A 13258-nucleotide genomic window follows, 5' to 3' on the forward strand; every position below is an offset into this window, starting at 1 on the left:
TGTCGTTGTTCGTGCAGTCAAACTTGTAGTTCACGGTCCGGTTGTCATTCTGATAGATCAGCCAGACCGACTGATTGCCAGCGCCGCCTTGCAGATCCTGGATCCCTTCAAAGCGGCCTCGCAGAACGGACCACATACCCGTCTCCGTCGGAGTGCCGTTGGAACCCGGGTAGAAGACTTGGGTCGTCTGATTGGACAGCGTCTGCAGGTACCAACCGTCGTTGAGGGCCGGGAAGTTCTCCCGCATCTGAAACATGTGCTTCATGATATTGCGGATGGGATGGGCCGGATCACGGTGGTCGTAGGTGACGGTGATATCCTCGCATCCGCGAAGAGCCGAATCGACGGGGAAATGGTAGTACTGGCTGACGTTGAGGGCGAAACAGCCATGGATCCACCATGCGGTGGCCGGAGACATGGCCTGACGGCCATAGATGTAGTTGTTGGCCGTGGCGTCCAGGACATAGAAGCCTTGCTCTTCTCCCCACAAGATGAGCGGGATGCCGGGGAGGTGCAGGGTCGTGACGAACATGCCCAAGAGAGCCCTCGCGGTGCCGTTTTTGATGGCCGGCCACCGGAACACGTCCTGGTTGGTGGTGCCATACATGTGACGGGGATCGTACTTGCCGGTGTTGGCATTGACCAGGTCGTTGTAGAGCAGCGACTGGTTCCAGCCGGCGACCCAGTCGACGGGGATGTCGTAACCGGCGGCCAGGTTGCCGTCCAGACCGAGGAAACGGGTCAAAGAACGGTAGATGGAATAGTGGAAAGCAGCGGCGTCGATGGCCTGTTTACCGTCGGGACGCAGGAAGTACTGCTGAGCGGAGAGATTGGACATTTGGACGGCATCTTGGATCGTTTTGGGCAACATGTTGGGCTGTCGGCCACGACCCAGGAAGATGGAACCGAAGTTGTCACCGCCGGTGATTTCACCGGGCAGGAAGAAATTCTCTTTGCCGTATCTCCGAGCACATTCGCGATACGCCCCGGACATGTCGCCCAGGGCATCGACCGTGGCTTGGGTGGCCTTGTCATAGCGAAAGCCATCGATGTCGAGGGACGCGATGATCATGCACGAGTGGCGGATCAGCTTCGCACGCACCGAGGGAACCCATTCACGCAGACGATCTTGCACGGACGCGAACTTGGCCAGCTCACGCTGCCAGTCGGGGAACACACCGAAGGCTTCGATGTCACCATACTGATCAAACTCACTGTCGTAGCATCCGACCAGCTCTTGGTAGACGTAGCTTTCCACCGGATAACCCGTCTCATTCCAGAAGCGAGGGTAATCACAAGTATCGTTGTACGTATTGCCGAAACGGAAATCGACATATTGACGATCCGACTTCCACTGCACCTTATACTCCTTGGTCGTAAACGGAGCCGTGTCGTTCATGTGGCCCTCGAAGCCGATCAAGTCACCCAGCCTGCATACCGACAGAAAAAAAAACATGAGAGAAGGCGCTATCAGAGAGAAGGAGAAGGAGGGGACTTACGTTGCGAGCGTGTTGTCAAAGATCACGTACATACCACGGTTGTGGATCTCCGTGATGGCCCATCTCCACGTCTCGATATCACCATAATGCTGGTCCAGAAGAGTGGTATCGAGGGCCGAGTATCCATCGAAACCCCAGGGTTGGTTCATCAGGATCGTTCCTGCCAGATAGATGCCCTTTTTTTTTCACCTTATCAGCTCGATTCAAACCGACACCGTCGTCTGCCAATCCACGTGACACGACATACCTTGAAGCCCATGCCCTGGAGGTAGTCCAACGTGTCGACTAACCCAACGATGTCACCGCCATGGCGCATCTGATTCGAGGAGATATCATGCTCCCAGACGGTGCCGTTGATGTTGTCGTTTGTGGGATCGCCATTGACGAAGCGATCGAGGAAGAGGGTGTAGATGGGAAAGCGCCAGTTGTCCGGGGACGGAAAGTAGGTGTGGTTGGGCCATTCCCCCCAGTAGTCGAGAGGATCGGTCGCCGTCTCATTCTGGTTCAGATTATAGCTGGTGAGGTCCTTGTCGTAAGGCCAGGCTGTCGACGTCGCCGCGAAGAGAGCCAGCAAGACACCTGCCACCCCCCACTTCATCGTGAGCGGCCACTGCAAAAAACGAGCGAGCTATGTACACAACATGTGCTGTAGATTAGAGGGTATTAGGGAGTCGATTAAGAGGGTGCTTGTGACAAAAAAAAAAAGTCGTAGAATGCCTTTTCGTTAGGACGCCGGCCGGGTGCTGATAACGACAGATAGGACACCAAGGGAAAAAAAACACCAAGAACGCGGGACAACGAGCGCGGAAGATAAGTGTCAACGAGCGTGGAGGAAACGAGAGGGAAGGGTATCTCTTCTCCTTCTCCTTCTTCTTCTTCTTCTTCTTTTTTTATCTTTTTTCTCGTCCCCTTTGGGAGAATAATAGGAAGAGCAGAGGAGAGAAGAGGGTAAGTTAGAGGAGGTGAGTTGTGGAGAGGGAAAGCGAAACGGGATGCCGTCAAGAAAGAAATCAGGGCCGGCAGGAAAAAAAGGCCATTGATCAGACGAGCTCTGGGCCAAGCACCGAGAACCTTGATACGAAGGGACAGTTCAGGTACCTACTTGGGACTCAACCCAGGCGGGAAAAGCGCGAGGGCTGCTTCAGTCGGATCTGTCCTTCGTTCTCAGAGCAGTCTGGAGACTGGAGACTGGAGACGGGAGCCGGTTAGTCGCCCCCTTTGGCAGGGCACAGAGTGTCGTCCAGTTCCATGGCCCAAAACCAAAAGGGGGGGCCAAGTCCCAGCCTCCATCGAAGGGCATCCATCTGCATCGAAAACGACCTTGCGATTGGGAAGCTGGGGGTGGGAGGGGACGAGGCAGGGAAAGCCAAGCGAGGGCGATTGGGTTAGCGCAGTGCTATATTTGCAGCCAGTGGAGCCGCTGTCAAGGGCTTACAAGGGCTTTACAGGCCGCTAGTAAGCAGGACAACGGGGAGCGTAAGAAAAAAAAAGTGACCAGACAAGGGATCTGAAGAGAAGTATCCAGGTTGCAAAAGGGGCCGGCCAATGGGCGATGGCGTAAGCAGCCGCCACCCGCCGGTTGCCAGCCCGGAACGGCCGGGCGAGCAAAACGCTGCATGACACAGCAGGACAATTTGTCATAGGCGAGATGTGAAACGTATCATTTGAAAATACGCCAGGTTGAGGTCGATCTCAATATCTAGTACTCTACGGTTTATTCAGAGACAGTGCAGAGTACGGAGTATCACGGGAGAATAAGCATTGCTGAGAATAAGTATCGCTGACTTGAGTTGTCAGCTGGCTGACAAAGGGCTGTTTGCTGAGGTGATACAGATACAGATACTGCTGACTTATCCGCGGCAGTCGAACTATATCAGACGAGGCGCAGGTGTGGCTCTTCCGGCTGTACCTCTCGGAAAATCGGTATCCTATGGAATATCGATTCCAATGACCTTCATTGCAGGTACGATGGAGAGACGAAGTCACGAGGGCAAATCCATTCTGCTGGATTCGGTCCAGGAGCCGATTTCCAGTGACTCATGGATCTAAGGTTAGGAGGGGCAGTCAGGGACATCCTATATATATATAGCCCTAGGTCGTTTCCTTGCTGCCTGCCCGTCGTCGATATTATTCTGATGATCCCTTTGCTTATCTCTTCCCTCTTGACGCGCGTGCGGCCGTGATGGGCTCACTAAGCTGATACTCCTTGCATGACAGTTGATAAGCCCAACCCGTGATTGGATCGGACTTTTTTCAGTTCGCATGGGATGGACGATGTGTTGACATGTTGAACTGACAGCACTGCTCGACAAAAGGACGTGTGGTACAGCACTGCTGCGTCATCGGATATGCCTGGATCTACATATCAATCGACGGCCCTCGCATCCTATCCACCGATCTGTGGTGATAGACGGTCCAACCTGGAATCAGCGCAAGGAGAATCGAGAGCAATGTCGAGTGGTGTTTCTGTGCGAGGCGCAGCCCATCAACAGCAGATCAGCATCATCGATAGCAGGGGTGAGGTGACAGCCCTGCAGCTCTTCAGCCTCGACGGAAGGACCGGAATGGCATCCCGGCGGCAGTGCACCGTACGCGAGCCAGACGATCGGTAGGATTTGGCGCGACGTCGAGCTGATTCTGTGATGTCGTTGTATACGCGCTGATGAGGACGGAGGGCGTACGAGTATTACGGTACGGCGAGCGTAACAAACGCGTAGGGCTGCGAGGCAAGCGAGGAAGCCACGGTGCATCGATGGGGAAGCCGCGACCCGCCTGCTTATCTCTCGGCTGGCGGTTTGCTGGCTAGCGCGGGCACTGATTGGCCGGCGTGTCAGCGCTATCGGGGGCGCTGATTGGCTGGTGATCTGCCCCTGGGTTATCTTGCCGGGCTCCGTGGTTGGCCTTGCAGGTGGGGCCCGCAGCAATGGCCAGCGACCACGTCATTCGTGGAACTGCAGCGAAGTCAGCCCCTTGGCTGTAAGGCGATGGAACGGGTGGTTAAGTGCTGGCTGGGTGAGACAAAAGCCCGTGGCCAAGGCGCTAGCGATCAGCGACTGGCAGGGTGACATTGCAAGGTTGTTTTTATAACCCGAGGGAGTAACCTAGGGAGGTAGGATAGGATTACGGCACGGCAGTAATTATCCTCGGCAGTTTCAACCTGCCAAGACTACGAGTACAGAGTATCCATGTATACGGAGTACTCCGTAGAGATGGAATTTTTTTTTTTCTTCTTCTTCTTTTTTTTTCTTTTATGTCTATGCCAAGCCACGCTGTCCGCGTCTAGACTATTCCTAGGGTGCCGCCATGCCGGCCTGCCGGCGGGCCAAAAAAGAAGCATGGATATGATCGAACAGCACAGAATCCAGCCCGAATGAGTCCAGACCCGCCCCGACCAATCCCGTGGGTCGCTGCACGCCACGGCGCGGCGGCCACGCCAGGAACTCCGATTTCTTAATTTTCTTTATGGGGTAAACGTGGTATACGTTTATGAATTGATATTTATTCATTGATATTCTAATTGATTGATTTATATATTTGTATACGTCAAAGGCCTTCGTCAGCGTCAGACGACGAGTCTGTATGCGTCTTTCTCGCATGTGCCTACGATCAACTTTCTCTTGCATCCTACCTACAGTAATTCTCGGAATTGAACAGCACAGCACCCTATCTAACCTTCTAGCCATCTATCTAGCACCTACTAAGTATCTGCTAGTCTCACTGTAATCTTATTCACGTGGAATTAGTAATTATGCGCGCTGTTGAGAGTTCATGCAATACGAGAGTACAATGACTAAGTCGATGACATGTGTGGCACGCCAAGGCAGCGGCAGAGGACTGGCCTATCAGCTATCGATTAATAAAATTACCCAGGGTAGATAAAGACTCGACGTCTACTATATATAGAGATGGCTAGATGCATTATATCAGACACCAAAATATTGACCATCTACTACTGATCGTTGTATTTTTTTATTGTCTATCTAGTTTCTTTTTTTTATTATTATTATTTTTTGGCTCTCTGTCGACTTACAGTGATATCATGTTTTATTTATTTGTTTATTTTTAGCTCTCCCAGTAAATACTCCATACTGTCAATGCCACAGTGGGACAACCCTCACCGTATTTCCTACCACAGTAACCATGATCAACATCCAGACCAGACTGGAGACTGCAGCTTGCGGCTCCTGTCATGTTTCATATTCATAATAGTAAGAATACTTAGAATAGTAGCAAGAATCCACTGGTCGGTAAGAATCAGTCTAGCCAATGATAATGCAAAACTCGTGCATAATCCATATGGAGTATTTATGACTTTTATTTCATGACGAAGGCATGCTCCATCAGTTACTCAGCCTCATGTACTTAGTGTACTGTCTCCACTGTGCTGGCTGTGCCTGTGCTGTACATACTCAAAATTGACCTGGTCAGTCAACTAACTACCTTGGCACGAGAATTTTTCTCTAGGCATATGCATAGTCAGAATTTTTATCCTCTTCAAAGTTTGAGACAACAACAACAACAAGTACAAAAAAAGAAAAAAATTTTACCTAGTTAGTTAGCTAGGTAGTATCCGTCCATGTCTTAGATTTAATCTGTCTTAGACTTAATCTCTACGGGGTATATTCTGAGACATCTTCTCTTGGTATGTACTGTATGTACAGTCGTACCTGCAGCCATGCCTGAGTTAGTAACTAGGTAGGTAGAATAATGCTACTCGTCAGCACGTTGTGAACCGTCACAATCGTCACGTGGATTGTCAACGCCAGTAGAGATAGGTCTTTACCAGAGTAAATAAATAACTGACATGCATCTAGATTCCACATAATCAGCCTGGATTGGGGTATTAGAATAGGTGCATAAAATCTGTATATATAAAAATATCACTTCTCTCATCTTGACTCGTGATTTTCTGGAAGATATACACTGGACATGTTTATTGGATATAGTTAAATTCGAGTACTGTCTGTCTCATGAGATAACTTGGAACCTAGCCTGAACTACTAGCATAAATTCTATATATCAAGCTTAGCAGGTCTAGATAGAATTGTCGCGGTACAAGGTTGTACTGTACATTAACAGATGTGGAGTCTGGATAGTCCATTGCCAGATCACGTGGTTAATCCAATCCATAGTCATCACGTGTAAGTATCATCCGTGTCATGTATAGTATGTATGTACAGTACATAGTTGGAGCATCCTTCATGGTTCCTCCATTAATCTTCGCATGTCAGTCTAGTCAATGGTATCTCTATTTAGTTGCTACATAAATCGTTTTCATCCTCCTCAACTCCAAAATTCCTGAATTTTGTTTCTCTCCTTCTCTTTCGTCTTCTTCTTCTTTTTTTCCCTGCCTTGAAGAAAAAAAAAAGGAATGAAAGCAGTACTAGTCAGGCAGATACAGAGTTAGAACCTAGTACTTACTCATCCCGAACTAGCAGAGTCCATAATTGCACATACATAATGTGGTTAACTACACATGGCTTCATCTTTATATAGTTACATACCTACAGGTATATCTAAGTCGTACACTGCCTGCATGGTTACCCGGTTGGGATATGCATTCCCTTAGTTCGCTCTGATCTGTACTTACTCACTTGCTCCTTGCAATTCGAACCTTTCTGCACAGATAGTTGGGAATGAATTTCTCTCCTACTATACAATATAGTATAGTACAATATAGTATATATAGACCCTGGACTCAAGTTCCCATGCGATTGGAAAACACCGGCAGGGGACCGGATTTCTTCCTAGACAGGTATGTGCTGTACACTGTGAATACTAGGTACAGTACAGTATAGTACTTTATATCCTAAGCTAAGCAAAAAAAAAGAAAAAAATTAAGAACAAAAAGAAAGATCTTGGCAAGACCATCTAATAGATGACAATTAGGAGGCATGCACCTAGATTGGATTATTTGAGTTATTTCCTACTGGGTCTTTACTGTACCATGTATTTAACCATTCTTCCCATGGGGTTGTTTTTCTTAATTAACACCCGTTTCTATGACCAGTGGTAATGACCAGTAATAGTAATAACAATTATAATAGTTTACTGGACTGAAGTAACGTAACCTAGCAAGTGCGAGTTTTTTTTTTTGTATGGCTGCTGCCCTGGAAATGATATTCTTATTACTGCCATGGAAAAAGCTATCATCCAGTGAAAGTCGCTAATCAATAATCATTGACATCGATTCGATGATCAGAAATTTGGTAACGCAGGGTATGTAGGTAATATGGAATTCTGCCTGTCTTGTCTTGCCTTGCCTTGCCTTGACTTTCCTTGCGAGTTGATGGATGGCATTTGGCCAGTCATTCCTCCTTATTCATTCATTCATCATTATTTCACCACATATTATATCAGCCATAATTACTCGCTCTTGAATTTCGCTTCCTCAGAGCAATAATCATAATAAAAATAATCATCGCCAGTACAAGTACCATTTTATCCCAGAGAAGAAGAAAAATCCCCACTCGTCAAAGCCCTCACCAACACCCTCGTCTTCGGATTCATCTCCCCATCCCCATCATTCTTGAAGTGTAGAAACCGCGAAACAGGCTTCGGCGCAACGACGGAGGATTCTTCTTCTACGAGAAGCCCCTGTCTACTACTGACCTCGTCGCTGTCGTTATTACTATTGTTGTTGTCACACACAACAACCCTCCATCTAATAACGATCTTGAATCCCAACGGCAACTCCTCGGAGTAGGTCACTCCGTCGCTGTGGTCGTCCTCGTTGGTGAATGCTGCTTTGAAGAAGAAATTTTGCTGCTGGACAGAAAAAGTAGTCGTCGTAGATGTCGTATCTAATACTTTCACAGTGGTATTAGAAGTAGAAGTGGATGGCCAGAACACCCCCGCCAACACCTCATGATCACGAAGCGTTTTTTTTTGATAGTCGTCCCGCGATCGATGATGTTCAGGAGGGGGATTGGATTCGCTTTTTTGTTCTGGTTAGGGTTGAGTAGAGTACTTGATTAATTAGTCAGGAAGTCAGTTAGCTAGTTTATCACATAGGTTGGAATTAGACAGAGATAAGTCTGCAGATTGTATATATATATTATTAGTTATGCTAGGTAGATAGACACTTACGCGATGACATGTTTGCATTATGGCATTGTCATTATGCACAGGATTAATAATTAGTTAGGTTTGCATTATACACACACAACTCAATCAAATCTCTTACACACTGAAGAAACAATCAATCATCATCATAACCTATGATAATATGTATTCAGAAGTAATGACTTTTCCCTTGAAAAGAGAGAGGAAGTAAAAATAAAAAAGGAGCTCCTCCAGCGGTGAGTTGGAAATCAATAATAATATAATATAAATGACTGGACTTATGTTATCGACCTTACTGTTCTTATTATTAACAATGTTTTTAAAAGATCTGCAGAGCCATGGGCATGTGCGTATGCATATGCACAGGGAATTAATTCGCCTATTTCTCATACATATGTATGCACAGTACATAAGTGTGGTACATACCGGATTGGGTAATTATTCATTTATATCCATCTAGGTAGGTCAAAATATCATATAAAAATCTGCAAGCAGCTCTTTCCTTCCTCACTCGGACATCGCTGCTTTAAGTGGGTGAGCTGGGTGAGTCAGGTGATCAACTCACCCAGTTAAGGTGATTTGCTTTCCTAAGCTTATTTATACTCACCCCATCTTCACCTATCCTTCCCTTATACTTGCACTGGCTGTTTAGCAACATCTAACCCAGGAACCATGCAGAGAAGAGATTAGTTAATAGAGGTAGTAGTATACTATCCCCTGCTAACCCCAGAGAAAAGGATAATAGGAAAAATTATATCCTATGACCCTATTTCTCCTCTATTCTTTTGAGCCTTTTGTTTCCTCTCCCTTTCCTCCCTTTCTATACCTGTTAATAATCCTATAGAAATCTTTCTATATTTCTATGCCTATCTTTATAGATTTTTTTTATTTTTTTCTTATTTTTTCTTTTCTCTTTACTTATTTTTTTTTTCCTGCTGTAGATTAGTGGTTAAAATTTTCTAAAATGCCAAAGACAAAGGTAGATAGACTTACTTATACTAAAGTAAATAGCTATAAGAGAGGGGCATATTAAGAGAAAGATAGTATAAGGAATGTTCCTTGCTATCCAATTGATGGCATCACTTAATCCCGCGAAATGTTTCTTGCTGACGACAGGGCGGCCTCCAAACGACCTGAGGAGTGCCTAGAAGTAGAGGACCGGTGAGCCTTAGGATAGTTCATGAAGGTTTGCTGATCACAACAGTATATTGCTCGTAAGCCTGCCGACCAACAGAAATTTGCCGCGCGGCGACTCCGAACGCCATGAATGCGTGATTTCTATTGACCGCAATATAAGTCGACGGTCCCGCAAACCCATGCATTTCCGCTAAGGTTCCCGCAAAGCCTTGCCGCAATCCTATCAAGCCACACTGCAATACCGGGATGTCTCGAATGAACCTGGTCGAATCACACGCAGTTGCTGGTGAAGTCTCAACCACATCGGGGCGCCGGGAGTCCGTTTGTATGCTCTCTGACAATTATCTCACATCAGAGAGCAGCCTGCATTTATCTGACAGTATTGGTAAATAACCGTGGTTCAGCACACATGAGTCCTGATGTCCGATAGGAGTCTCCTTTAAAAAAAAATGAAACTAAAATAAAATAAATGAAAAGGGTTTAGCTGAGTGCATTAGCTCAACATTGTTTTCTCGTTCAGAGTTTTGTATTCCACGTTTACAAAAAAAAAGAAAATGGAGATAGATGTAGCATTTCATCACTGTCAGTCAATCTGATTAGTCAGTTCCTTCGGTGAGCATCATGATGAACCCCGCTGCTTCCGCTTCATTCTTTTTTTTTTCTTCTGCACAAGCATCTTATCATCGAAGTTATGCCCATTTTCATTGTGTGATTTGATGTATAAAAGACAGAAAAACAAAAAGAGGGAAAGGAAAAAGAAGAGAGAGAGAGAGAGAACGAAGGTTTTCCTTTGAAACGGCTGCATTACATTACATTGCTGGCGAGTTCATTACATACATCCGATTCATTCACTCTTGCTCCGAACCAAGACATGATTAATTCTTACCATGTGAAAGAAATTCTCAATAGGTGGAAAACCCCGACAGCAAGTCATGAATATCACTCGGCAGCTCGATGTTCCGCCAATCGGGATGTTGTCCAAAGTCGGAAGTGCTATTAACGCCATCAGTCGACAACGACAACCCCCGAGGAGGCTGGGGTGTGGGATCCAGAAGAAATAACGGATCGATCAGTGTGGTCCCGGGACTGGGACGGTTGTGTTTGTTGGTGTTGTTATCTCCCGTCGGGGTTGGTTGCCTGTCGACTTGCGAGGGCAGATGCATATAGTCGAGCATTGACATGTTTGGTGTCCCCGATGGGAAATTCTGGACAGGCGGCGACCCATGCGGTGGCTTCTGTAATGCACCAGAGAGAGGCTGCTGGTGTGAAGTCCTGCCTTGGGGCTGGGGTCCATCGTCGCTGACGCTGGGCGGAGGCGTCTGGAGAGCAGCAGGAGGAGGAGGAGGAGGCGGCGGGCCGTCCGAACTGCTGTATCCACAGTTGGCTTCGTCGGTGACGCTGGCTTCTTTTTGAATGGACACAAAAGACGGGTTAGTGTACCTAACGTTAGTGGATCCGGTCTGTTCGGAAGACTCACCGTGGACGATATCAGTCCCGGTATCCATCTGATCGCCATTCATCTGGAGATACGATGGTTCGTATCGCGCCTGAGAATCCTCTCCGGCATGTCGACCCTTGATTTTAACACTACTGTCGGACGGCTGTTCCTGACTGCCGTGGTCGGGGTTCCGGAAGCCCTCCAATTTTGTCTCCAGTGCTTCCAGGTTCTGCTGCAGAGCCGTGTGGATGTCCCAGAAGGAGACACATCGTTTGTATGTCATATAGAGGACTTCAAATTTGGACTTGATCAGTGTCCGGCTGATCTCATCCCGGCTGAATTCCTTCCGGAGCAACTGGACGGCGGATGCGAGCCAGATCGTGCTGGACAGGAAAGGGTTGATATACCGAATGTGGCCATCACTGCTCCGGTTGATAATGGTGAGAATGTTGTCCGCTGCTTCAAAGTACTGCGCCAGTACCAGGTTCTCCGCATCATACCCATTCGACGCCGAGCTCGACCGGGGGACCGGGCTTGCTTTCGCCGTTGCGGCGCTGAGGGAATCATGTGTCCGCCGGGCAGTTGGACTGCGGCCTCCAAAGACGTCATACCGGTAGATCATCAGCTTGGCTAGTTGGGTCATGACGTAGATGTTGTAAATGGAGCAGTGAAGCTGTCGAAGCGACAGCATCTGACCAGGAGCCCTGGCGTCAAAACTGAGGTATTGGTTGCGATACTGCAGGTGTGCTGGTAATGCTAGCGTAAAGCAATGCACCGAGTTTGCCAGCGTCTCCAGCTTCTGGGTCGCTTCCTCGACCCTGTCCCTCGCTTGCTTCGGACGCCGGTTGGCCGCACAGGGCGGCTGATTCTCGTCTGGCGGATATCGGTAAGGGACACTTCGCGGGCTGGAAATGACTTGGGCCTCCTTCATGAGAGAATTGACCACCAGAAACCATGCCTTCGGAGACTGGTTGCCGCATTCCTGGAGGGCTTTCCACCGGTAGATCGGATCTCGCTCCATAAAACAACTGGGCCGCGGCTTGTTTTGAAACCAGTCTTGATCCTCGACGGGAAGCAAGGTCTCCATCTGCGACCAGTCCACGGCCGGAGGCGTCCGTCGGATGGTGCTAGCAAACACATCCATCTCCCAGATGGCCCACCAGGCACGACGCTTCTCCTCATCATCACACCATTGTTGCACATCGACGTCTCGAAGATCCTTCCCGCTGCCGGCGTCGACGAGATGAAGATTCAGCTCGTACGCCAGTCGGATGCATGTTCCCAACGACCTCCACGCCTTCCCGCGGACGCCCTGCGTGAGCTGGCAATGGGTGGCGACGATGAGTGCTTGGAGGACGCATAACGGGGGTCCTTCGTCGCCACATTCTTTCAGAGCGTCATCAATGTTGCTGAAGGCGAGATTCAAAAAGTACCCGGCTTGAAGATGCGTTTCCGCCGTGTCTCCAAAGGCGTGATCGGTACCGTCGCTGTTTTCCGCTGGGTAGAATCGGGCGGCGTATGCGAGCAATGCCGCCAGCAAGGCATGCACTTGTGCCGTCGACGCGATGCCATTGACCTTTTCGCGAAAGCTGGGCTCGTGAAACAAATTGATGGCCACCATGTTGTCAAAATATATCTTCACCCTGCCAACCGGTCAGTCAGGTCGAAACTGTTTTGGGACGGGTCCATTCACATTTGTTTCAAAATCTCCTGGGTCACTCCCAACGCGGAGCAAGCCCTTGCAATGAGAACGGGCTCTTGGTCGATGACGCCTCTACTAGGGGGAGCGTTTTGTTCCTTCTCGGGCGTCGAGGCTTCGTGAGAGGGGTGTAAGATGAAGGAGAGGTCATGGATGTTGAGCTGGGAATCGCGACGTCTTGTACTCCATTCGTCCGTTTCGGTGGTGGCTTTTGGACTGGCTCGCTCCCTGCCAGAGGGAGATGATCCTTTATCACACGAACAACGGCCATTGGGCGAAGGACCAGAAGGATCGGATGCTGGGTTTTCCGTCGTCTCTGGATTCTCCTGAGACGGCGAGCGTGCTGGGATGAGCTTCTCTGTCTGGGTGCGACTCTCCCGTAGTCGCTTTCTTGGGCGTTGCAAGGATCCTTTTTGCGTG

General features: G+C 48.5%; 3 protein-coding genes across 3 annotated transcripts; all 3 read right to left on the reverse strand.

Annotated features, from left to right (window-relative positions):
- Positions 1-139: 139 nt before the first annotated feature.
- On the reverse strand, positions 140-2097 carry T310_8270 (alpha-1,3-glucan synthase; the record flags this gene model as incomplete). The annotated part of the gene is made up of 3 exons (XM_013468945.1): positions 140-1430; positions 1500-1675; positions 1747-2097. Coding segments are annotated over 3 exons (1818 nt in total), but the record flags the coding sequence as incomplete, so codon positions are not given.
- A 5843-nt stretch (positions 2098-7940) lies between these two features.
- Positions 7941-8598, reverse strand: T310_8271 (uncharacterized protein; the record flags this gene model as incomplete). The annotated part of the gene is made up of 2 exons (XM_013468946.1): positions 7941-8446; positions 8589-8598. 2 exons carry the CDS (start codon positions 8596-8598, stop codon positions 7941-7943), a joined length of 516 nt encoding a protein of 171 aa, XP_013324400.1.
- Positions 8599-10603: 2005 nt separating this feature from the next.
- Positions 10604-13258, reverse strand: T310_8272 (uncharacterized protein; the record flags this gene model as incomplete). Its single annotated transcript, XM_013468947.1, has 2 exons — positions 10604-12782; positions 12833-13258. Coding segments are annotated over 2 exons (2605 nt in total), but the record flags the coding sequence as incomplete, so codon positions are not given.

Source organism: Rasamsonia emersonii (assembly GCF_000968595.1).
Source record: "Rasamsonia emersonii CBS 393.64 chromosome Unknown ctg1118621760696, whole genome shotgun sequence".
NCBI lineage: Eukaryota > Fungi > Ascomycota > Eurotiomycetes > Eurotiales > Trichocomaceae > Rasamsonia > Rasamsonia emersonii.